Source organism: Lingula anatina, chromosome 4 (assembly GCF_051362555.1).
Source record: "Lingula anatina isolate TDL-2025a chromosome 4, LinAna3.0, whole genome shotgun sequence".
Taxonomy (NCBI): Eukaryota; Metazoa; Brachiopoda; class Lingulata; order Lingulida; family Lingulidae; genus Lingula; species Lingula anatina.
Window position 1 is genome coordinate 9,876,236 of NC_141770.1, and position 26,573 is coordinate 9,902,808.

The 26,573-nt window shown below is 34.6% G+C and overlaps 2 protein-coding genes across 6 annotated transcripts in view; one reads left to right on the forward strand and one right to left on the reverse strand.

Annotated features, from left to right (window-relative positions):
• Positions 1-26,573, forward strand: part of LOC106152358 (uncharacterized) — a 92,233-nt gene that overhangs the window by 8,537 nt on the left and 57,123 nt on the right. For 3 of the 5 annotated variants that reach the window (XM_087011899.1, XM_087011901.1, XM_087011902.1), the window contains 27 exons: positions 199-365; positions 730-800; positions 1,070-1,134; positions 1,690-1,837; positions 2,268-2,385; positions 2,751-2,851; positions 3,560-3,631; positions 4,488-4,594; positions 5,196-5,268; positions 7,011-7,106; positions 7,380-7,547; positions 7,818-7,946; positions 13,134-13,218; positions 13,751-13,839; positions 14,556-14,618; positions 15,069-15,161; positions 15,694-15,753; positions 16,436-16,536; positions 16,868-16,931; positions 17,125-17,196; positions 17,436-17,527; positions 17,795-17,873; positions 18,439-18,490; positions 18,993-19,069; positions 19,367-19,469; positions 20,207-20,320; positions 20,720-21,403. In XM_087011899.1, the coding sequence (XP_086868025.1) occupies positions 199-365; positions 730-800; positions 1,070-1,134; positions 1,690-1,837; positions 2,268-2,385; positions 2,751-2,851; positions 3,560-3,631; positions 4,488-4,594; positions 5,196-5,268; positions 7,011-7,106; positions 7,380-7,547; positions 7,818-7,946; positions 13,134-13,218; positions 13,751-13,839; positions 14,556-14,618; positions 15,069-15,161; positions 15,694-15,753; positions 16,436-16,536; positions 16,868-16,931; positions 17,125-17,196; positions 17,436-17,527; positions 17,795-17,873; positions 18,439-18,490; positions 18,993-19,069; positions 19,367-19,469; positions 20,207-20,320; positions 20,720-20,772 (2,512 nt within the window). In that variant the 3' untranslated portion in view covers positions 20,773-21,403. Of the gene's footprint in view, positions 1-198; positions 366-729; positions 801-1,069; positions 1,135-1,689; positions 1,838-2,267; positions 2,386-2,750; positions 2,852-3,559; positions 3,632-4,487; positions 4,595-5,195; positions 5,269-7,010; positions 7,107-7,379; positions 7,548-7,817; positions 7,947-13,133; positions 13,219-13,750; positions 13,840-14,555; positions 14,619-15,068; positions 15,162-15,693; positions 15,754-16,435; positions 16,537-16,867; positions 16,932-17,124; positions 17,197-17,435; positions 17,528-17,794; positions 17,874-18,438; positions 18,491-18,992; positions 19,070-19,366; positions 19,470-20,206; positions 20,321-20,719; positions 21,404-26,573 lie in introns of those variants that run through there. The other 2 variants (XR_015334072.1, XM_087011900.1) reach the window with 2 other exon arrangements.
• LOC106154167 (lectin ADEL-like) lies at positions 22,862-24,657 on the reverse strand. Its single transcript, XM_013528438.2, has 3 exons — positions 24,477-24,657; positions 23,849-24,064; positions 22,862-23,393 (listed from the first exon to the last, which is right to left on the reverse strand). The coding sequence occupies exons 1-3, from the start codon at positions 24,538-24,540 to the stop codon at positions 23,185-23,187; spliced, it is 489 nt and encodes a 162-aa protein (XP_013383892.2). The 5' UTR covers positions 24,541-24,657; the 3' UTR covers positions 22,862-23,184.

Consider the following 26,573-nt stretch of genomic DNA (forward strand, 5'->3'; position numbering starts at 1 on the left):
TACTTGTAATATTGTCTTTATATACCGGGTAGTTCCAAACTTAAAAATAACTTTTATTTTGTGAAAACATAATTATTATAATAATAATGATAATAATAATAAATAAAAAAAAAAATAATAATAATAATAATAAAGCTCTTTAAAAACTGTCTGCTCCATATATGTCTCAGTGCTGTGTTCAATGCTTCTTTTATTTAGTGGGAAAATCAAAGCTAATATTCAGGAGTGCTGTAAGAGGTTGGTGGATTCATTCACTGCTGCCCAGCTATGTATGGATGTCCAGGGCAGCCTGGTGGAGGCCTTGGTCAAAGAGTTTGGAACTCAGCATGGAGAAATACTGTTTGCTGTGAGATCATCTGCTGTAGGTACGTCACAGGTTCAAAGAGTCTGTCTGTAGATAAAGTCAATATTCTTTGTTAAGTACACTTTAATAAAAAAATGATGAATGCAGTAAGGAAAATTTGACAGTCTCTTACTTCTCCTCCCTGCATGCATGTACGCATGTACACGCTCACACACATACACATCTGCACACATATGCACACATGCGAACACACACACACACACAAACAACACACACACATACACACACACACACACACACACACACACACATCTCTTGTGTGCATTATATATCAAAATCTGATAGTGAATTCTACACCTGTACCTGGTCAACAAATTAAGATCTGTCACATAATAAAATATTTATGTGCACTGGATCTGCTTCAGGTGAAGACAGTGACGAGATGTCTGCTGCTGGACAGATGGAAACATTTCTAGGAATAAAAGGGATTCACAAGGTATGGTCTGGCTATATACTCGTTGTATGGGTATCTTTTACAGTGTGAAAATTTACCTGCTTTATTTAGTTAATGTTATTTTGTTTAATTTAAAAAATCTTGCTATGCTTTTGTTGAAAACAATTTTTATGGTATGTTTTTTTATATAAAAGTATTGTCTTTTGATTTTACTGTGTTGTTTAGAATAATGAATTTGAACTTGATGAAAATTACCCTGTGAGATTTAATAAGTATATTTGATGCAACTCTGTTCAAATGTGAAATTTCAGGTATTTGAAGCAGTGATGAAGTGTTGGGCTTCTCAGTGTACCTACCAAGCAGTAGAATACAGAAGGTAGTTTAGAACTTTAAGTGACCGTGCAGTTAAGGCCTGCTAAGGTGAAACACTGCTTTAGATTGTAAATGTTCTAAACTGAAATATTCTCACTTTAATATATGTCTCATTGTGACCCAATTAATGTACACTTTGAGCTCAGAGAGCTTCTTTTGATAAATAAATGCCTTTATTTTAAAAACATTTGCTATGATTAAAGTGAACATTTTGATGCATCTAGAAAGATCTACATAATAGTTGTTGAATACAGTCCGAGCTTTCGGCCCCTGGGCCTTCTTTGGGGAATATCTATATATCTATCTATGGTTTTTCCCTGAAGAAGGCCCAGGGGCCGAAAGCTCGGACTGTATTCAACAACTATTATGGAGATCTTTCTAGATGCATCAAAATATTTATACTTCTATTATTACCAAGATCTATACGGTAAATCAACATGAATCCTCAAAATGATTAAAGGGAACAGTACGCTTAAAATTTTTACCAAATGTGACTATCATCCTGGCACCTTTAGTTTGATGATGTAAAATTTGCCAATCATATTTTGATCTCATATAGACAGCATGGCCAACCAATCAGATCCCTCATGGGTGTGGTTATCCAGGAGATGGTCCAATCAGAAGCCTCTGGGGTGTTGTTCACCCAGGATCCACTGACAGCCAATCCTGGTGTGATTACCATCAATGCAAACTATGGTCTGGGTGAGGTAGGTATGGTGTCCTGACAGTCTTAGGGAGGATTCAGAACAAGTTGACCCCCGGACTAATAGATCTGAGGATCAAATATGGTGCCTCCCACTTGAAAGTGGTGCGGGGGTTTAATTGCTCTTCTATGGCTGGGACGGTGCATGTGGGAGCTAGGCAGGAATCCATTGTCAAGTGCATGCCATATTTCATATGCAGACTAGTTAGTCCACGGATCAACTTTGTTGTGAATGCTCTCTTAGGAAATGTCTGTATAATATTTCTGTTTGATAGAATTTTCTTAAATTTTTTACATACATGTGCAACAGAAATATGCATGACATTGATGCGCAGTGTAGCATATTAAGGACATTACCTAAAGATTTATAAAAGTATTTAAAATGTTTGTGTTATTTGGGTGTTCAAATGTACATCATCTGGATTTTGTTTCAGTCTGTGGTGTCAGGGATCGCAGAGCCTGATACTATTACTGTCAGCAGAAGTTGGGATGATAAATTGAGCATTAAAGACAAGACAATAGGCAGCAAGAAGTCTGTCATGTCAGTTGCAGGTAAATAAAACGATTTCCATGAGATGAAAATTGAAGTATACAGTCTCACTCTTAGTTTTTCATCCTTGAAACTGTTTAATTTCATAAAATATTCATAAAGATAGGCAGGAAAAATCTGTCTCTCTCCATGTGGTGGCATTTATGTTGATCTTTATCAAGGTAGCTGTAATAGGTGGTTAATTTCACATTTTATCATACATTTTAATAAGAATAATGCAATAACAAAACTATGCAATGGTCATTCTGCTAGCTGACTCTTTAAATGGTAACTGTTACATTTAAGATAAAAAGGATCTTCCATTTTGATAATGAAGCTATCGGCACATTATTCTGTTTATAAGTTTCTAACATAATTTGTATACTAGGCTCAGGAGGGACACAGACTACAGAAGTGGAGCTGGCAGCAGCAAAGCAATGTTGTCTTCCTGATGATGTCATCTTAGAGCTGGCAAGGATAGGCATTATGGTAAGCAATCTGGCTGGCTTTTGCATGGGCCAAAGTTTTCAGGATTATGCCTGATGTCAGGATTTTTAGTATTCATTTTGGACATTTTTTTTTCATATGGTCTATATGTGATAAGAAAGTGCAAGCTGTTGATTCTTTCCAATTAAATGGCACCACGATTGAAACATGCACTCATTGAATTGAATTAATGGCAGCACTCACTGACTCATAATAATTAACAGAATTATAACATCAGAACGCACAGCTCTACCAAAAAAATAACAATCCAATCAATCAATTCAATCAATCAATGTTAAATCAAAACACAACCCTATGTTTTCAGGATTTTCAGTCATCACAACTTTCACCCATGCATATGTAGGGGCACCTGTCCTTGAAAAAATGGGCTCTAAAGATATTCTGAAGAACATGAAGAAAATTTGTCTGTTCCAAACACAATAATAGCTTGGCCACGAAAGAGCATAATTGTTATGCACAGTCTTTTGTATTTGAGATATCTGAATTCTTGGAAAACTGCTCTACATTTTAATTTTAGTGAATCAAACATGCATATATTTACATAGTGTGTGTTTAGTAGGTTTGAATAAAGTGTCTTTTATCCAATGCATTCTCTAGTGGGAATTATGAATTATGAAAAAAATACAATGCAATATCATAGACCTGTTGAATTTTGTGACAGATATCATAAGGACCAATTTTTTTTTTCAGATTGAGCAATATTTTGGAGATGCCAGAGACATAGAATGGGCTGTTTGTAATGGGCAGGTTTATTTGTTACAGGTAAGGGAATAAATTTCATAATGCCACAGTCTGAAAGTCTAAGTAGCTTTTTCAATCCTGTCAAAAAGTGTGTAAATTGGACAGCAGCTACAAAGATTGACAAAGTTGTCTTTGGTAATCTGTGAATCAGAGAAATAACCACATACACTCCAGATAACTTGATTGTTTTCCAAGAGTGCTATGACAAACATTAAAGATTGGGTGTACATTTAGATTTAGATTTAGAAACAAAGATTTTCAGTAATAACGGCTGTATCAAAAATGTGATGAACATTTGAAAGCGTGGATAGATGAGCAGTTTATCAATTTCTTCAAATTTAATCATGTATAAAGGTAGGAATTTAAAGCATTGCAGGGGCGTAACCAGACCATTTAAAATTGTACGCACAGATTTTGAAAATTCTCAGGTAAGATTATATTCCGTGAAAAATGCACTGAATTTATGGAGAATAATATCATGGTTGGCTCAAAAAATTGTACGCACAGTGCATCCGTGCGTATGCCTGGTTACGCCCCTGCATTGATGAATATGTTATTCAGATGTTTTTCAACAGGGTAATGTACTATTGGCAGCGTTTCCAAAAACCCATTGTACCAGCTGGATCAATCTAACTCTGAGGGGACTCTCACTAAATTGCATTCAGTAAAAGCAGCTTAAATGTCTGCTAATATGGGGTAATAAACGATAGTGAATTACCCCCCCCCCCCCCCCCCCCGAGTTACTTAAGAGGGTGTGCCAGACAGGTAAGCTGATTGCACCAAAAGCACTTTAGCGAGAAGACCAGGGTTATAGCGATCCAGTTAATACAATGGGTTAATGAGAACGCAGTCGTAAATTTCTCTGCACATTTGTCAGGCTCGTCCTATAACGTCCTTCGGGTTGGAGACAGAAGAGGAACTAATGCATGAGTTTGATGCCCCTTTGTCCTATGATCGGGAATGGTGGACCACTTGTAACATTGGGTAAGGATGCAAGAAAGATTTTCATTGAAATTAAAATTTGATGAAACTGCAGAGGGATTATAATCATTACAGATTTAAATTAATTTGAGTAATGTGTTGTAAAATGAATATGTTATGACCAATTGAAGTGAAATATAATAATTGTTTTAATTGATGTGACCAATAAAAGTAACTCCCAATTGCATACAGTGCTTCATATGAGTAAAATCTGATTTTATTTATGCGTGGAATGCATGCATAACGTGATTGATATCAGCTAGTGCTAATAGTAAACATACTTGTTTGTGCAGAGTTGAACTTGAGTTCAAGACCTTATTGAGCAATTAAGGACTGTTATTTGTATAAGGTGTACTTGTGATGCTTTCTGTGATGGATCTCCTTTGCAGCTACTAGCTGGTCATTTTATATATATATCCACCCCTCCGTCACCCTTGCCCCACATTTGTCCCCAAACTATGTACAAGCACATGCCAATGAAATCATTATATTTTATAAATATAATATAATATAATATAATATAGTATAGTATATAGTATTCTATTCTATTCTATTGTATTCTATTCTATAAATATAATGTTTTTATTTTATATAAATAATCCAGAGAGATGATGCCAGGGGCCCTTACTCCTCTCAGTATGAGCACTTTCCTGCGTGCTGTAGACCTAGGGCTTCAGGTGAGTATGTGCGTGCATGTATGCACATGTGCATGTGTGTGCATACATTTGTTTGTGCATGGATGTGTGCAGTTGTTTTGTGTGTGTGTGTGTGTGTGTCTGTGTGTGTGTGTCTGTGTGTGTGTGTGTGCATGTGTGTGTGTGTGTGTGTGTGTGTCTGTCTGTCTGTGTGTGTCTGTCTGTGTCTGTGTGTGTGTCTGTGTGTGTCTGTGTGTGTGTGTCTGTGTGTGTGTGTGTCTGTGTGTGTGTGTCTGTGTGTGTGTCTATGTGTGTGTGCGTCTGTGTGTGTGTGTGTCTGTGTGTGTGTGTCTGTGTCTATGTGTGTGTCTGTGTGTGTGTGTCTGTGTGTGTGTGTGTCTATGTGTGTGTCTGTGTCTGTGTGTCTGTGTGTCTATGTGTGTGTATGTGTGTGTGTCTGTGTGTGTGTGTCTATGTGTGTGTGTCTGTGTGTCTATGTGTGTGTGTGTCTGTGTGTCTATGTGTGTGTGTGTGTGTGTGTGTCTATGTGTGTGTGTCTATGTGTGTGTCTGTGTGTGTGTGTGTGTGTGTCTATGTGTGTGTGTCTATGTGTGTGTGTGTGTCTATGTGTGTGTGTGTGTCTATGTGTGTGTGTCTATGTGTGTGTGTGTGTGTCTATGTGTGTGTCTGTGTCTATGTGTGTGTGTGTCTATGTGTGTGTGTGTGTGTGTCTATGTGTGTGTGTGTCTATGTGTGTGTGTGTGTGTCTATGTGTGTGTGTGTGTCTATGTGTGTGTGTCTATGTGTGTGTGTCTGTGTGTGTGTCTGTGTGTCTATGTGTGTGTGTGTGTGTGTGTGTGTGTCTATGTGTGTGTGTGTGTGTGTGTGTGTCTATGTGTGTGTGTGTCTGTGTGTGTGTCTGTGTGTCTATGTGTGTGTGTGTCTGTGTGTGTGTCTATGTGTGTGTCTGTGTCTGTGTGTCTATGTGTGTGTGTGTATGTGTGTGTGTCTATGTGTGTGTGTGTCTGTGTGTGTGTCTGTGTGTCTATGTGTGTGTGTGTCTGTGTGTCTATGTGTGTGTGTGTGTGTGTGTGTGTCTATGTGTGTGTGTCTATGTGTGTGTGTCTGTGTGTGTGTGTGTGTGTCTGTGTGTATGTGTGTCTGTGTGTGTGTCTGTGTGTCTATGTGTGTGTGTGTCTGTGTGTCTATGTGTGTGTGTGTGTGTGTGTGTGTCTATGTGTGTGTGTCTATGTGTGTGTGTCTGTGTGTGTGTGTGTGTGTGTGTCTATGTGTGTGTGTCTATGTGTGTGTGTCTGTGTGTGTGTGTGTGTGTGTCTATGTGTGTGTCTGTGTCTATGTGTGTGTGTGTGTCTGTGTGTGTGTGTGTGTCTGTGTGTGTGTCTATGTGTGTGTGTGTCTCTGTGTGTGTGTCTGTGTGTGTGTGTCTATGTGTGTGTCTGTGTGTGTGTGTCTACGTGTGTGTGTGTGTCTGTGTGTGTGTGTGTCTATGTGTGTGTGTGTCTATGTGTGTGTGTCTATGTGTGTGTGTGTGTCTATGTGTGTGTGTGTGTGTCTGTGTGTGTGTGTGTGTGTGTGTGTTTGCCACATTAAATTGTATGGTCATGCATGTGTCTTTGCCTGGTCATTCATGAATTTAATACAAAGTGTATGTGCTTGTATGGATGTTTTCTTTCTGTTTTTTTTTTTTTTTTTTTATGTGCATGTGTTTGTAAGCATAATGATGTCTTTTTTCAGAAATGTTCTTATTATTTCCTGTATGTCAGGTGATGCCAGTAGCTGCAGGGATAAAGCCCAGGTTCCAACCACACCTGCAGAAGTTTACTTCTTCGTTTTGTGGAAGACCTTTGATAAGCCTGCATGTAAGTGTATACAAATCTGGACATGCCTGTTTATATGATATAAACTTGACAGCAGTATTAGAACATTTGATAAAACAGGAAGTTTTCTGCAATATTTGGTTTTGCATTCACTCGCTGCAAGTTAATTGGTACTGTACCTTTTGAATTTGTTCGGTTCCTGTTGTGTGCACGCAAGCATGCCTGCATTCATGTGCGTATATGTGCATGTGTGTATGTGTGTGAATTAATACGTTGTGTTACATTACATTGTTACGTTTCATTACATTATTCCAGAATTTGGCCATAATGTACCAAAACCACATCCTGGGCAATGATAAAAAGGTATCCGACCTGGCTATTCTTGGCCGCGTACTAGAAGATCTAACTTTGCAGGATCTCATACAGTATAATGGGGAGTCTGGTCTGATTGGCAAAGTTATCCATGGTATCAGAATGAGAAAAGTAAGACAATTACCAGTTAACTGGCTACAATTGAACTTCAAGACTTATGTGTGGAGAAATTAACCTTTTTACTCTCATTGCAATGACTTCAGTTGGCAAATGGTTCAAGGAACAGTTGTTCAGAATTATTATCTAAAAGGTGATTGTGTGTCTATTAGATAGATGTTAAGTGGGAAAAATATGACTTTTGAGTTTTAAAAAATCTCAACTTTGCAGTGTAACATTAAACAAGTAATTTTTTAAAAATTATTTTATTTTTAAAAACTCCAGATTCAGTCTGCCTCATATGACTTGATGAAGCTGTGGGAAGAGCGCCTGAAAACTTACGCCTTTCCTGAGTGCAGCACGGCTAGCGACCTATACAGGGAAATAGGCAGACAAATGCCGGATTACATACAGGTATTAATTCTATCAAGTTGCCATTTGTTAAAATTAGAAATAATTGGATGCAAACTTTTCCTTGATTTAATAACATTTTATGTGTCACTCCTGGAGATGAAAAATTATTTTGATACCAAATTTCAAATAAAAAGTTCAGTGATGTTAAATGTTGATTTGTAATTGATCGCAATGACTCCTAATTTCAGCAAATAAATAAAATAATGATGAATAACCTTTAAATATATTTATCTAATCACAAAGCGTAATTAGAACAGTTTGATGAGAAACATTGTGTTCTAGTATACTCACTGACTGTTTATTTTTCAGGAATGTTTTAATCTGATGAACATGTAAGACCTTACATTATGCATGACTTAATTAATAACCTTGTGCAGTTCATGGAAGTTATAGACCTTTACACGTGGCACCATCTGAAAGTCACAGTGGCCATTGTCAACCAAATCAGAAAAGCAAAATTTAGGTGGCTTCTAAGTTCATTTATATGTAAAGCTTTGGCAAGTTGTACATGTGTGTCATGTGACACCTTGATTTTCAGGGTGTAATTACTGGCACACATGTATATGGTGACATTGTGAAAGGTCTATATACCATTTAATAGGGTGGTAAGGGACTCTGCAAATCCCTAAAATACCACTTACAGTAGCTCTTGTGAACTATGAAGGGTTAGATATGGTTTTTAGAATGCAATGCTTGGTTGGATATTTGTATCAGTGTTGCTTGGTTGATTATACTTGTGGCGTGTATTTGTATATTTCTTGTTTTTCATTTTCACTAATAAGAACAAAATTGGGAGTGCGCATGTTTGTAATGTCAATGCATGTGGGAAAATTTACTGTATAATTTTTTTTTTAGAAATGATCTTATTATTTCCTGTATGTCAGGTGATGCCAGTAGCTGTAGGGATAGAGTCCAGGTTCACCTTTAAAAGGAACACCTTTATTATCCCCTAACATTGCATGTTATTTGTACATGTAATAAAAACTGGTTAATATGTGATATTTTCTTAATCTTCACATTCATATTTTCCTTGTTATGTACAGACACAGATGTGTCTGTACATATAGCCATCATCTGCGTCTGTCGTCGTCACCGTCGTCGCCGTCCTTGCCGTCGTGCACTTTTACCGATAACACGATAAGTGGAAAACTGTTTTTTATTTCAGCTTGAAACTTACAAAACTGATGAATATTCATAATCCGCAGGTCAAGTTCGAAAATCAGCATGATCGGGCCATTTTTAGGGGAGTTATGCTATTTTTTCACTTTTTTCAACATATATGCAGCACTGATAACACAATATAAGAAAAACAGATAGGCCAATTGTCATTATACTTACAGGAGTGGTCAATCTTACTAAAACGCAGGTTGAGTTTCAAAATCAGCATAATCAGGCCATTATTTTAGAAGTTATGCTGTTTTTTCACATTTCCTCAGATTCAATTGTTAGGCATGTTAACAGTGTCATTATTGAACTAATAAGATACGTAAAAGTGTTTGTTTGACATATCCTGCATATTTATGACATTGTTAGTTGATTATGTAAAAATGATGGTAAACTTGATATCGTGTATTGTGTAATAAAGTGTCAAAAATGGAAATAAACTCATATCATTGCAGTTTGTCAGATTCAATCATCTACTATCTTCAGAATCTCAGAATGGAGGAAATTGGACATTTAACACTGTTCTATTGATATTTTTCCCATCTCATCAATTTTCTTAGTTGGTCATATACAAATGGTAGTAAACTGTTTATTTTGTTTTATGTTAAAAAAGTGTTTTAAAAATGGAAGTAAACCCATTGCAGAACAGTGCTGTCATGTTTCAGCATATATGCAGCACCGATAACACGATAAGTGGAAAACCATTTTACCTTTTGCCTTGAAACTAACAGAACTGCTGAATATTCATAATAGGCAGGTCAAGTTCGAAAATCAGCATGATCGGGTCATTTCTAGGGAAGTTATGCTGTTTTTCACTTTTTTCAGCATATATGCAACACTGATAACATAAGTGAAAAATCATTTTACCTTTTGGCTTGAAACTTGCAGAACTAATGAATATTCATATTACGCAGGTCAAGTTCGAAAATCAGTAGATCAGGTCATTTTCAGGGTAGTTATGCTGTTTTTTCACTTTTTTCAGCATATATGCAGCACCGATAACACGATAAGTGGAAAACCATTTTACCTTTTAGTTTCAAACTTACAGAACTGATGAATATTCATAATATGCAGGTCAAGTTTGAAAATCAGCATGTTTGGGTCATTTTTAGGGAAGTAATGCTGTTTTTTCACTTTTTTCAGCATGTATGCAACACCTATAACACATTTGTGCTATATGATGGTACTGTAGGAATGGGTGATCACTAATTAAATTAAGGTCTATAAAGTCACTTGCCTACTCATTAATTTTCAATTGGCCATTAAATGAGATTACATAAAACACTCCTTGAGATTTCCCTGTAAAGTCCCATAGGTTTAGCTCTCTTAACTGTGTCACAAAATTAGGATTTGGTGATAATTGTGCAGATAAATGGTGTTTAACATTGCAAATAAATTTACAACAAAAAAAATGTGTTATGCCAACATGCTATAGATGAATAACAGTGCTTTATTTTTCTCAAACTTGGTGGGGTTATTAATATCAAGTTAATACAGCTAGATTAAAAGTTTGAATAGCAGCTTTATTGGAATTTTTTACGTTTTATTTAAAATTTTTTTAAAATTATTTTTCAAACACTAGCATCTTCAAGATGTGATTTTTTACTCCCATCCACCAGAAGTGCTGTGCATTTTCTGTATTTTTGTATATAATTGTTATTTCTTCAGATTTAATTCTTAGGCATGTTAACAGTCTCATTATGGAACTAATAAGATATGTAAAAGTGTTGTTTTGACATTTTCTGCTTCTTAACAATATTGTTAGTTGATTATATAAAAATGACGGTAAACCTGTTATTGTGCATTGTGTAATAAAGTATCATAAATGGAAAGGAACTCATCATTGCAGTTTGTCAGATTAAATCATTCACTATGTTCAGCATCTGCAAATGGAGCAAATTATACATTGAAAATTGTTCTATTGATATTTTTCCTATGTCAACAATTTTCCTAGTTGAACATTTAAAAATGACAGTTTATTGATCATTTTGTTTTAAAAAAGGTGTTGAAAATGGAAAGAAAATCATTTCAGTACAGTTATCTCTTGTTTACATTTTGGCGTTTTGAAAGTGTGACTCTGAACTTCCATGGCCTTGAAGACCTTCCCAAATCACATTTTCTGAATATTCATGATACTTTTATTTTTTTATAAAAAATTTGATGGTTATTATGCTGTTAAGTATTATGTTTTATTGCATGAAAGTTGAAGTAAACCCTATTTTGGACACTGCTGCCAGGATAGCGATTAAGGGAAAACCATGTTACTTACGATACTGAAACTTACTGAAAAGTTTCATAAGACAGAAGTGCAGCTTGTGTTTGAAAACCAGTTTGATTGTTTTCTGTTTTGGAAGCAATGCAGGTTTATAGAGTGCTATACTGGCATTTTCAAGTTGTGACTTATCACTCCCATCTGCCAGGAGCCCCGTACTCTTACTTTGTAACATTTTCTGTATTTTGTTAAGTTACAAGAATGATTCTTAGGATTGACATACAGCCAAAAAAAAAAAAAAATTAATAATTAATAATATATATATATATATATATATATAGATAGATAGATAGATAGATAGATAGATAGATAGATGTTTTTAATGAGTTTAAGCAATTTTTTTTTTTGTGTGTGTAATTTTCACTGTACCTCATTCTGGCATTTCCAAAGTTTAACTCTTATCAGCCTGACACCTTAGGGACTATTTCCAGACCCTATCACGCTAACTGTGGATCGATCTATCTCCATGGGAATTCTCGCTAAATTGCAATCAATGTAAGTGGCTTAGTTGTCTGTCACTCCTACTGAAACTGGCATGCCAGAATCCTAAGACTCTCAAACTGAAAGCAATTTAGTGAGAAACCCCTTGGAGTTGGATTGATCCTGTTAGATTGATCTAGGTATGGGAACTTAGTCTAATGCTTGATACACATTTTACTTTCATCCTAATCCAATGTTATGCAGAATAAGAATTTGATGTTGGCTATGCAGTTACAGTAAGCATAATACATTAGTTCATCAGAATTGACAGTATCCTATTTCCTGCGTTTTTATTTTCTGGTTTTTGTCTGTACATTTGACAGCTTTGCTGCCTTGTCTAGGGTTTGCCAACACATTTGTTCAAAAACTGTAGATCTATTATTTATTAAATCACCAGTTGGATAACAAATTTAAAATAATTAACACCCAAGAAATCATGTATTAGAAAAATACATAATTATAATGTGATACTAGTACACAATTAACCTAGTAGGTAAGAACCTAGAGTTGGCATTCCCATAGCTGTGCATGAAATATCTAAGATTCCATCATCTGTGCCAGACAGAGGTTCATAGTTGTTTTTTAAAATCTTAAATATCTGAAAAGATATTGGACCATGTTTACTATAGATTTATCTTGAATGAAAGTACATACATATATGTAGGTTGCAATTTTCATTTATGTTGAGTAAAGACCAGTATTGAGTTCATGTTCTTTTGTTAAGCAGGGCCTACATGTACTATGAGTACCTACCTGGTACATAGTGGCTGATAATTAACTTACTTTGCATCAGTCAAACTCCAGGTGTAACATTGTAAAACTTGTCCTTGTCATGCACCCTGAGTTTCAAAGATTTCTGGGAAAAAAGGGATTATCATACAGGCACCTCTTGTAAAAGTTGTCCTTGTCATGCACCCTGAGTTTCAAAGATTTCTGGGAAAAAAAGTGATTATCATACAGGCACCTCTTGTAATGTCTAGTTAAAGAGGACAGCAAGAGGCTTGCTGATAGCAAAGATAATAGTTTTCAGTAAACTAAGACACTCAGGGTGTGTCCAATATGTAGATCTATTATAACAATTATAATGATCTATACCAAGCCCATAGCCAGCAATTTCTATAGGGGGGTTCTTTTTCTGAAAAAAGTGGACCTTTGAACATGAGACCTCCATGTACCCAGATCAAATTTAAACCAGAAGGGGCCTTTTCTCAGCAAAAAGGGGGGTTCTTTCGAACTATGGGCCTGCATACTGTCTACTTTCTCTGCTGCAGTGCTGGACAGACGGTGTCATCAACAGTGGACGGTCCAGTACCTGGAGTGCTGTCCTCATGTCTGTGCTGACCAAGGGGGAGCTGGGTGAGTTTAAGAGTGCATTTCCACAATGAAACTATCGCTCTACATATGTTGATCCAACTCCGCGGGGATTCTTGCTTAAAATGCAATCAGATTAATTGAATGACAGCTAGATGTGCACTGGGCTTCTGGAATTTTTTTCATTTTGTTTTGAGTGCAACGAACACACAAAAGTTAATCACCTCCAGCTGCTCATTTAATCTGATTGCATTCAGCAAGAGTCCCAGGGGAGTTGGATTGATCTACCTAGTATGATAGTATCATTATGAATGCACCTAAAGACGTAGCAGTGGTTTGCTTAACAAATTCAGTAGAAGCTCCCATTATTTTCATAGCTTTATATGATGTACATGTAGTTTCATTTTCGTTTTCTGCCCTAGTGAATTTTTTTGTATTTTACACAAGGATATAAAGGAAAGCATTTGGAAATATAGAAAGTATCACATGAAGAGAATAGAACAAGGTATAAGGTCTTCTTGGGAATCATCGTTTTGCACTTAAGTGTGAGATTGTGTCTTAAATTTCTATTTTTCAGAGTGGAAGCAAGAACATTACTCTGACTTGGCATTTCTTCTTGCCCATTGTGAGAAAGTTTACAGTGCTGATGTCCCCACAGCATTGCAGGTAGGTATAGGTCTTTGAAAGTAGCAAGGTACCAGTAGTTTATGACAAGACAGGTGGTGTCAAGATACATAAAGTGGCCATGAGAGCTGGTTTTCTAATTTGAGCTGAATGTCAGTCATAAGAATCATACTTGTCAGTTAAAAGAAATAATAAGTAACACTTTTCTTTTTATGATGTTTGTGATGGCAGTGCACAAAGTAGGTTTTTTTGTCAATTTTTATGCAGTATTACGTCATGATTAACCAATTGAGATATGTTCATAAAGGTGGTAGCAATGTAGCAGGTGAGTGGTGCCAAGATAAACATTGTCTCTATGGATAAAAATTTTCATTTTGGCCCAAGGAACATTCATGCAAAGTTAGACATTTGTACTACAAAATGCAGTGTTTAGCCAATTTTTGGTCCTTAACAAGCCTACTACAGACATAGACATGGTAATACAATAGCTTGCAATTGTAGCAAGATAAATAACAGCAAATTAGGTGATGGCAAAGTCCTCATAGGTGTGGGAAAGACAGGTGGTGGCAAGAAAGTTGATTTTACAGTATATAAATACAATTTCAGTTCTTAGCAAATAATGATAATAATGATATTTAAAAATGAAAAAAAAAGAAAGGAAAAAGTGAATATCATTCTTCCCTTCACCTCACTAATGAATGTGCAAAGTATAAATAATTGGACACAACTATTTTAAAGCAACATGTTTATCATTTCAGCACTTAGCAGCAGTACTCTCCAAAAGTAGTCAAAGTAAAGAGATTGCAGACATGACAACTGAGGTATGCTTTCTGTTCTGTCATTTATATTTAGTCAGTAACTTTGATGAATATTTTAGTGAAAATAATCTTATTGGAGATAACCATGCAGATATGTTATTGTGTGTACTAACTATAGTACATAACTGCATGGATATTTTAGTACTTACGTATACATGTACATTGCCCCCATAAAGCTGTTGCAAGAAGAAAGTGTTGAGACTATTACAATTATTTCCCATGGCAAAAAGATAATTTTGCAGCAAAATTACAGCAATATTGCTGCAAACTTTTAGTTTGCAAGAAAATTTTTATTGCTGCTAATTTCTAGCCATATTCCAGCAAATATGCTGCAAATTGGCAAGAAGGAATTGCAGTTTGCAGCAATATTGCAGCAAATTTCCAGGCCTGATATTTTGCTAAGGGTTTGCCTAGAAGAATTTTATATTACTCAAAATACATTTTCACTTTCAGGATGCTGTCAAATGGCTACAAAATGACAAAGGAGAACCAGGGAAGAAATTTGCCGAGTTCATGGCAAGACATGGTCATCGATGTGTGAGAGAGGTACAGTTTGTATCATATGGTTATTATGCAGCTCATAAGAGCTATTATTGAAAGTGGCATGAATGTATAAATTGTCATATAATTCATAAAGAGAAAATAGAAATGTTAAAAAAAAAACTAAATGCACATGGTGATCATGTGCACTTCAAAATCAGGATATACTGTACAAGTTAATTAATGCTGTGACTTACATGGAATATTTTCATCCTTGCATTTATTGTTTATTATCTCATTGCTGGACTGAAATTCATCAAGGGAAAGAAACTAAAAACAATTTTAAAAATTACAGAATGGACATTTATAGAAAGATATATATTTCCATTCATAGATAAAAGCAAACAGATATATATGTTTATACAGTCATATTTCCTTATTTATACACATTGCTCTTATTAACACAGCATTTGAAAAAGAAATAATTAGAACATTGGATTGAAAATTTGATTTTTCACTTGTATAATTTTTACATGTACAATGTAGCAGTATAGAATTCCAAATAATTGTGTATAAAGTCTATATTTTATTACTATAGGCAGAAATGTTGGAGAGGTCATGGAGGCAGCAGCCAGAGAAAGTGGTATCAGTTATTCAGGTAATCTCTTAAAAGAGTTCATGGATTGTGGAATTTATCATTCAGCGTTAGAACATCAGCGCATGGCCAGTTTGTCCTGAGGAAGGCTCTTGAGTAGAGTTAAAAACTAGACAGTATGAAAATATTTAGATGAAAACTTTTTTTAACATCTTTATTCTCATAAAAGGTTAAATGTAATTTACAGTATAAATAAAGGCAGCAAGTCACCAAAGCATTATATGCTCACCTTAGAAATATCAAGTCATAAAATTAGATAATGTAAAATAAAAAAAAGAAAAAATCTTCAAAGAAAAGATGAGTAACAATGACATAAAGTGACATTTGAGGGGAGGGAGGAACAGGGCATGAGGGGAAGATAAAAACTGTCTGTGAAATGATTAATTCAACAATCCATATTCAGGATATTATTGTTACAGTGGTGCTATTAGTTGAATTGACCATGCATACTGATTTGGTCAAGACTATTTTGAATCTAATTCAATCTTTTTAATTATTCAAATCTGTTAGAATTACAATTATTAAAATTAGAATTAATAAAATTATTAAAATTAGAATTAATAAAATCATTAAAATTAGAATTATATAAAATCTAAAATCCCTATTAAAACCTCCAGTATATTTTGTGATATTTGTGAGAAGATCGTTGAAGAAATATAACAAGTTCCATTTGTTTTTCTTCTAGTCCATGATGAAGGCGGGTATCCCAGAAGTGACCAAGAGATCCATTATGAGTGTGTCAGACTCGTTGGCTGGTATCAAGTCTCCTACCACATGGTTTGGAAGGTATAAAATATATACTGCGTATAATTCAATTGTACTGTAAATAATTTTTTGTTTACATATATTTTGTTATGATTAAGTTAAATGATTCAGCAGTAGTAATCACTTTCTTTAGAACAAAAAATAGTAGTGAAACAGCTATGTTTCACTCTTGTCACAAGAGTATCATCAGGTTAGATACCCACTGTTGCAAAGTATTTGATTATTATCACTAAAATGTCAGTAAATACAATTCCTTGGAACCGTGAACAACTTTAATTTGTTGTTAGACTTTTGTTGTCTTTCTTTCTATTTAATAACACAGACTTTGTATTACTTAACATGATTCTTTCAGATTGATCCTAAAATGGGCATTGCCAAGAGCCAGGGCTGCAGTAGGAGATAGAGAGTGGGGCAAGGTAATCACAATCTCTTCTCTCTCGATCTTTCTCTCTCTCTCTCTCTCTCTCTCTCTCTCTCTCTTGTAGTCATTAGCATAACTTTTTGGACAGTTTTTACGTCACTGTGTAACAGAATTGGCATTTTTCCCCCAAGTTTCAAATATTTTTCTCATCTTTTTCATCCTGGGTATATTTTTTCTTTGCTTTCCAGTCAATTTCAGTACAGATGACAGATGTCTTCAAGGAGGCCTATTGGGCATTGGCCGAGCTCATGGTGAAAGAGGTAATGTGTGTTTATTTTTTTTATATAGGATTGCCCTATACTTTTGAGTGCATCCTTAGAATATTTTGGAATAATGAGAAAGAGTTGTTTGATGTAACTTTGCATATTTACTGACTTTTTTTATCAGTGTTCACAAATTTGATTTATAATTTCTGGAAAAAATTTTCGTTCATTTGAAATTCATAAAATACATATATGATTTTTAGTGTAAGATAATTCTTGAATAGTATGATATTTAGGGTCGTCTGCCAGAGCCAGATTTACTTTTCTTCCTCACTCACCAAGAGATTGGGACATTGCTAAAAACAAGATCAGGAAGGCTGGTGGCAAAGTTTGTATTTTTATTTCAGTTTCAAAAAAAAAAACAGTTTATAGAGCAAACAGATATGTATTTTAATTAAGTGAATTTCAATATTATTAATATTTTTCTTTTAGCTTTATATGGTATTCTTCAGTAAATGCAGATAGATCAGCACTATGGATAACTATTCTCAAGTAATATAATAGAAAAATATGTACATTTATAAGAAATGCATGAATTGATTAAGAAATATTTCTGGATATTGTTGATAAACAAAAGCATACACCTTTCTTCCAGGGCCAACAGGAGAAAACGAGTACTTCCAAAACAGATGACGACAGAGTTCCCAGAATTTAGCATTGGTCACCCTGAACCTGTAAATATTTTGGATTATTAATAAATTTGTTTCTTTGCACATCTGCAAAGATTTTATCTATTCCATAAAGCAGAAAGAACAGTTCCTGGGCATTTGCACACCTTGTAATTGTGTTATTCTCTTCTGTAAAAAAAACATGAGAAACAACATGTGATGCATATTTGACCTAGGTTATTGGCAAAATGCAATCAGTTCATGTCTATGCTACATGTACATACAAAAAATTATGAGTTGACAGAAAGCTGTGGATTTGTATAGTTCCAGATATTTGCTGTAAAATACTGTGTAAATGAAGTTAAAATAGTCAGGGAACTATAAAGAACTTACTTTCTTTTTTGAACTGAATATAATTTTAATTTTTTAATACACTTATAACACGATACTCTATTTGCTTAGAAAACTGCAAAGGGAGTTATTGATTTTTTTATTTCTTTGCATCAAAATAAATGCATAGATTTTAATTGAAAGGATAGAATTTTTATATTGTTTTGAATTTAGATGGAGCAAAGCACGAAATCTTTGACATTGGTAATGTGTTTTTATGCACGTATATTTACTTTTTCAGATAGAAGAAGTAACCGAAAATGATTCTGTTGTGACATCTGTTGCTCTTAAAGGTCAGTAGAAACAAATGATACATCAAATATAAATTACTTTTAAAAAGGCTGAATTTTTTGTTATATGTTGTTTGTTTGTGAAAGGTGCAGGGCTGGTTGGCACATGACTTTTTTAAGTACATTTTAATAAAATTGATCAAAATAATACATTCAGGGACAGGCTTCAGGGAACATCTTCTGAGAACACAAGATGGATAAATTATAGATAACTTCTTTGGTTCCTCATTTTAGTTATGTATGGTTTCTTTAAATAGGGTTTTTTTAGAAGTCTACAAAATGTGTACCCTAAAAAAAAACTTTGTGAGTAGATCTTAAGGGTGCAAAGCACATGTGCTCCCAGCAGTTCTGAATTCCAGAAATTTAAAGTGACTAGTTTTCACTCCAGTTTTAACTTCTTCAATATGAACAAATATAAAGAGGTATGTATGTTTTGCAAGATATAATCTGAAAGACATTTTCCATAGAAATACCGATAAAGTCAATTTGACATTTATTATTTTAGGCCTGCCGGTGAGTCAAGGTGTAGTCAGGGGGACAGCTAGGGTGGTCACCTCTCTGCAGGAAGCAAGTCAAATTCAGGTAGGGGTTATCACACTGGTACTCAGTTTAATTTTGAGGAGCAATTTTATTCTTTCTTTCTTTTTTCCCTTTATTTTGAAAAATTCAATTTTATTTCTTTTTTAAAGGGAGAGTATTAAAATTTAAAAAAAATGAAATATTCTTTTTGGTAAGAAATGCATTTTGTATGCCCTGTTATGTTTTTTATTCAAAATTCTTAAGGAAGAAAAATAACCTTGACACAAATAGCACATTTTTATTACAATTTCTGGTCATTTGACAATTTCATAAGATGTGTCCTGTTGTTTTTTTTTTCAGCCTGGTGACATCCTGATAGTGCCCTACACAGATGTGGGATGGTCCCCTTATTTCCCACTTATATCAGGACTGGTGACTGAACTGGGAGGACTCCTGTCACATGGTACTAACCCACATGTTTCCAGTTTACTGGGGACAGCTTATCTTAGAACTGAACTGTCTTCATTAGCAGACTGTGTCAGATGTTACAATAATGACTTTACAATGAGGAAAATTGTGAATTCTATACTGTATTTTCATAATTTTTCATATTTTTGTTAATTAGAACATTCCTATTGAGTGTTAGCAACAAAATTGAAAAGCAGGCTACTAAATATTTTTTACAGTAAAAGCACCATATATTCTACATAGAAATATATTTTTAATGATCCTATATAATTATTAATCTGAAAGATAAATAGTTTTCCCCATTGAAAAAATCGAATCATTACGGGTTACCATAACTTATTCTTTGTATCATATTGCACAATGTAATTACCTCCGCCAAGGAGGTTATGTTTTCACCCCTGTCTGTCTGTCTGTTTGTTGTTTGTCATCATCATAACTCAAAAAGTTATTGAGCGATTTTGATGAAATTTTCAGGGTAGGTGGGAAATGGGTTAACTTAGAAGTGAATAGTTTTTGGTGGTGATCCGTATCAATAATCAATAATAATAAAAACGCTGCCTTGGCGGAGGTCTGTACTCTTGGAGTGCTTTTCTAGTTGTAATTGAGTTAACTAGCTTTGCCCAAAGATTTTCTTGATTTCCATATATGATACTTAAAAACAAAACTTCACATTTGGTTGTCTCAGAACTCTATTAATTTTCCTTCCTTCTCAAACTATTTTGCCTTTCCCAGGAGCTGTGGTTGCCAGAGAATATGGTCTGCCATGTGTGGTCAACATTCCAAAAGCCACTCATCTTTTTGCCACAGGTAAAGAAACTGATGCATTGTACCATTCCCTCTGCCATTGTGAATAAACATTGTAATGAGGAAAGGTTCTTCTCATTGTACTTCAGTTGTCTCTATAGACTTTTAACCAATTTTTGCTGTTTTATTTCAAGAAAACTGATCTGTATGCGCACCTTTCCATTCCCTGTTTTTATAATTAGACAACAATATTCTCAGCAAGTAAATGAAAATGAATGGGATTTTCCTGTTTTTTAGATGGAGTAATAATGGAGATCTGACTGCAAGTTTCCTTTCAGAGTCATTCTAAATCATGACTATTTTTAAACATACCAGGTTTAAATTTTTATATTTGTTTATTAATTTATTATTTATTTATTTATTTTGTCATTTTTGGTCTTTTTTAATGTGTTATGGTCATGTTGAATTCTGTACTATTACCCAGGATTATCACTGTTTCAGGTGATCAAGTTGTATTGAATGGTACTAAGGGAACTCTGGAAAAAGTGCAGTAGACGTTTGAAACAAGTTGAAAGAAACCCAGTCCTTTCAATTAGGAATTATAAACTTGGGCCAAAAACTGCCTATATACTAAAAAACTACATTCCATTGATTCAAGATTTTATACCATTAATTATTATTATTATAGTCCTATTATTGATTTATCATTGAAGTGTTTTTACAGAAGATATTAGAACTGCCTTCTGAACAATATCATCGAACAAAGTCTAAAAATCTCAATTACTTTTTTGTTTTCCTAGAACCCCATTTTTTTGCATTTTTATTACAAATATTGCAAACTGTGATTCTAAGGTAATCAAAGGAAATTACAACAAAATGTATTATTATTTGATACTTATGTATTGTTATCTGTTTGTGATGTTGCATGCCATTCTGATTGCAGTTTTTGCTCAGAAATTTTACCCAGAATGGACCTTTTCCTGATAAAAATGGCGGTTCTTTCAAACCCTCAACCCCCTGGCTATGGGCTTGTATGTGCAATTAGCCTTAAAAGAACAGAAATATCTAAGCATAGTTATTGCATAATCAATTGACTATTAGACAACACAGTGTCTTCAAACTGTGCAGTTGTTATGAAATGAAATGAAATGCAGGGGCGGATTGAGGCCGTCTTCTGGGTCTTCCGGAAGACGGTCAGATTTTCAAGTTTACATTAACAGGTATCTTATTTTTTCTGTCGGAAGATGGTCAGAAATGGAGGATGGATCAACAAAGATAATTTGGAAGACTGCCAGAAAATATCTCTGGATCCGCCCCTGAAATGTTGAAATGGCAAATCAGAATTAGGGGTCATCCATTTTCATCATCATCTTCATAAGTTTACAAACCGTACACCGGGACGGGGGGGGGGGGGGGGGGGGGGGGGGGGGTAAATGCCCTCTGAAAGCTTTTGAAAAAAAAATAAAAATGATGATCCAAATTGCTGTCAAAGGTGATTATTTTTAGTTTTTTAGTTTTTTTTTTTTAGTTTTAAACTCGTAGGCTTTGTAGAAAATGATGATAAATTTAAAATGGATGACCCTTAAAATGTTATTAATTTTAAGAATATCTTTACACACTCAATCTCTGTCACACATCATGAGTTTCTAAATATGAAAATTAAATGAACATCGTTAAGGATTTTTATATAATTTATAGTATTATATCAGTTACTGTGATATTATTATTAGATAATTCATAAACGTTGTTAATTGGTCTTTTTCCCAATTTTAATAAATACGCTTTGTTTAGTCAGCTGTGTTTGTATATATTGCCTGCCCTGAGCAATATACGCGTGAGGCCAATGAAGCCGGTGTAACGTGACAGAGTCCCCAATGATAGAGAGTCCGCTTTCCATTCATTTGCCTGTAGGTAATCCTGCCTTAGATTTTGACCCACTTAGATCAGGCTAACCCTAACCATTATAACTAAATGGAGGGCGAACTTTCTGTTGCGCGAACCCTCAGTTGCGTTACACCGGTTTAACAAGAAGTAATGTCCCTATAGGGTATCCCCCATAGGAACATGTACATGTATGTTGATAAATGTCAACAATTGATGACAGAGCCAGAACTCTGACTGCAAGGACAGAGAGCAGGCTGTAGTAAATTTTAAAGAAAAAATTGTCCGTTGCTGTAAACAGTAAGAAATTGTTGGCTTGAAGACGCTGGGTAATTTTTGGTCTTTTTAAGGTCCGTGTCCGCGTAGGACAGTTTAATAAATTTAATTGATTTACTAAATGATTCAAATACACATACGCATACTCTGTACAAGTAGTGAATAGAAAGAAACATCTGTAAAAATCTGGTACAAAAAACAATAAAGAGAGCAACGAACACAAGCTTTTATGCCCTGGCTATTTGACCTGAATACTTTCCCCTCGGATTGGAGCTGATGTGATTGGCATATATCTTACCGATTTAACACAACGTTTTTAAAAATGAAGCGACGAGAATATTTACCAATTCTTACATTGTGTCATATACAAGAACGCGTGAAAAAGCCAGTTTTTGGTTTTCAGGTTATTTGATTTTTTTACAACTCCCATTCTTAAAAGAAATACAAAATTTAGAATGTCTGAGTTGATGTCTTATAACAAAAGACTTATATCAGTTACGTCCATCTTTATTATCTAATTTCAACCGAGATGAATATTTCATTTTTATACAGAAGTAGCTGTTATATACTAGTACTAAATCGGCAATATATTTTTTAGCTCGCTAAAAGTAATACCAAATGGCAAAACTACTATGAAAAAATGTGTCAATAATTAGAATTGCCGGGATTTTTAAATATTGTTAAGATTTCAACTTAGGCTATGAAAGGTGAAAGTTAGATGCTTGATTGGCCTTTACAGTCCAAACTTAATCAAATACGAATTCAAACGTAATCAAATACGATGGACTTCAGTAGTAAAGGTAGCCCGATTAACAACACTTCGGGTCAGCGCAGTAGTGGACAGTGAACGTGGCCCTGCATCCTTTGTCTACCCAGATATTGTTGCCAAGGAAACCAAAGCTTTTGTTGTATTCACAGCTGGAAACAGAGTGCTTCGTGGTCACATACATGGAAGTAACGACTCCACTGATTGGACATGTGGCGTATGTGTAACCATGGCTGCTACAAGTGGCACTTGCTGTAAAAATAGTGATTGTAATTTTAATTTGATGGGATAAAGTTTGGTACTTTTTGGTACTTTAGGCAGATGTTCAATTTTTTTTTCAACGATACGAAAGGTAAAATTTTGTTTATTGAAAAAAATTAAAATTAGGAACTGTCTTAACTGTGTTAAACCAGAATTTGATTTTTAAAAAAATAAACGGTCCCCGCACTCTGTGACAAATATCAATACAAAACGAAGATAATGAGTAACATTTGTGGTACCTTTCTATCTAGCATGTTTCAAGAGAGAAGGTGTTATCCCTTTTGTGATATTCTGTAAATTTGAAAGATCGAAAAAAAAAAAAGAAACATCGACAGGTGGTAAGGCCTAAAAGAAAAAAAAACTGGACACTAACAGATAAGCCGTTTCTGAATTTTTCTTGATATAATAGGCACTGGCACATAAATTATAAATGAAATGCAACTTACTCGTTCTCATATTTTGACAGTCGAAGTTGACGTAGAAGCGGGCTCTGCAGCCGTGGTTTACCCACAGATTACAGTCATATAAAGCGAACGAGTTGCCCATATTGCAGTCGGAGACTGACCTCTTTTTCATCACGCTGGCTGAAATACCTCGGACCCCCGTACAACAGGAATTGTATTGGTAATCATTGCTGTCACAGTCGAAGATCCCGGTAACGGCTAGGAATAGAAAACAACAAAACTATTTATTAAATCTTCGTTGTGCTATATTTGTTAATACAATAGAAGTACGCGCATTTTGATCCTGGCGTTTTGTAAAAAAAGAAAAAAAAAAGATATTACTGCAAATTTGAATGAAGAACATTTTAAGAACGCTCCATTTTTTTAAAATAAATATTAAAACAAATATAGCCATGAAAACGTACTAATATTTTATCATTAAAAGTATTAGCTTTACAAATGACTCTACTGAAACTGATCTTTTCTTGCAAACATTCATTAATGCAATGTGAAGAATGTGCGCATTTGAGAAAGTTTGACTATTGTATTCTAACATATCAGCGAAGCATTAAGTGAACAAATCGTTCCCTCGTGATTAAGAGAAAAACTTTTCTCAGTCTCTTATTTTTACCTTCGCTGGTACCCCACACAGCAATCAAGCAAAGAAAAATGGCAACGGGCATTTGGCCTTGCATCTTCTTCACTTCTTCAATATTTACTCTTAGAGCAAAGAACCGTCGTCTCAGATCTTGGTCGTGATCTTGAATGTACAGTTCTGTATAGTTGACGCGACTTATATTCACTTTGGAAAGGTAAATTAAAATGCAAACCGGTGGTTAATTAGTTAATCAGCAGGCCAGGCATCATTTCTGTCAGGAACTAATTATCAAGGATCTAAATATTTATGAAAACAACATTTTCCGTTGCGGTTAAGAAAATGTGTTATCAGTCACGTTTCACCTTGTGAGATTAAGAAAAATATTTTGAACTTTTTTTCTCAACATATATTCAGCATTGTATAATCAATCTCAATTATTCTTTTACATTAATTTTACAATATGGCTTCCGTGTCAACATTTGTAACACCATTTCATGAAATGTAGATATTAGAATCTAAACTTAATCTTTCCTTTATAAACTTCAACTTTGTTGGATTATAAACTCTCCTTAAAATATTCTGTAACAAGCATTTTTAAAATTTTCTTTTTTCAAAATAAAATATTTGTTTTTAAATATTTATATTTTAAGTCTTTACATTTTTTTCATAAGAATTAACACGACCGAAGGACGCCTACCTTAAGCAATAATTTAGCATGAAAAACATGTACATAAAATATTTTTGATGAAAACAAAAAACCACACAAACATGAAGGCGTACCATTGATCTCATTTCTACATGAATATAAACGTATTTTAAAACTTAATTGCAATTCAAGTGTTACGGTTTTAATTTTGAGTGATAAATATTCATTTCATTTCACATTATCGTGATCTTTTCGCAATCATTAGCTCAAAAACCTGTCAATAAAACATTTTTGCTGAAAACCACACAAAGGCGAAAGTTTTAGGCACAGGCGTTTAATATTAATTTTTCCGCAAATTAGGAATCAGCACAAATAAAAAACAACCCGGGTTGGTACAGGATGATACCCGTAAACACATTTCAAGTGATATCGTTTCAATTGTAGGTTATGCAGTTACCTTAGCGAGGACACTTTTCTTTAAAAATGCAGAAGGATGGTTTACACATACATTCATTGTATAACAGAAAAAAAGTTGTTTTTGTTGAGTTCTATAATTTTCCTCCCACGGCAGATTCCCTACACTCCGATGCTATCTGCATCGCTTTTACAACATGATCTCCTGTAAGTTCTAATGACTCCTTTCCTGACGCCACAATAAAAGAAAAAAGAGAAAGAAATACATAAAATACTGAATAAAATCTTTAGATTGATAAATATAACATGTAAACATATGAACTCTGTACATGTTTAAAATCAAGCTATCAAATTATAGATAAGACATTTCACTCGAGTTGTTTTGTTTTTATTTGCAGTAGTCCGTCGCTGCGTTCAAATATATGTAAATTGGTATTAAACTCTAGAATCAACAGAGAATCTCGGTTAGTAAATAAAATAACACGTACATGTTTGAAAAAAGGGTATAAAAAGCTTGAACCCACTACGAGTTATACAGTTTAAATCCAAGGATATGCAATCACCATAGCAATGACTCCCTAATGCAGGGGGGTAGGCGTAACATACCGTAGTTCCTGGGGTAAGAAGAAAGAAATACGTTGTCACTGTAAACGAGTTAAAAACAGGTGAATGCGAGGTATCCATCTTCCTCTCATCAATAAAGCAGATCGATCGATTGATCCTTACTTGGAGTGATAATCGTAACCCTGGAAGGCAGGCGCGCGCGAAGTGTGTGTGTGTGTGTGTGTGGGGGGGGGGGGGGGGGGGAGGGGGCAACAAGAATTATATTTTAGTGAATTTATTCAAAACAGCATCTGTTGATGAACGCAGTGAAAAATAATGAAATGAATTACATGGTTGCAGAAATGATGTGAACAAGTGAAAGATATATTGAAAACAATGCATGTTTTCCTAGGCCTGTAATACCTTTATCATCTTGTTACTTGATTCGTAAGCGGACGTCTTTACATAGGCCACTGTTAGGAGACAGGCTCTTTATTTTTCTCACATATCAACATTTCTCTTCATTT

Coding starts and splice junctions, on each gene's coding strand:
- LOC106154167 (XM_013528438.2), bottom strand. CDS start 24,540: ATGCAAGGCCAAATGCCCGTTGCCATTTTTCTTTGCTTGATTGCTGTG. Junction 24,065..24,476: donor TGTGTGGGGTACCAGCGAAG/GTAAAAATAAGA, acceptor TTCTATTCCTAG/CCGTTACCGGGATCTTCGAC. Junction 23,394..23,848: donor CTGTCAAAATATGAGAACGA/GTAAGTTGCATT, acceptor CTATTTTTACAG/CAAGTGCCACTTGTAGCAGC.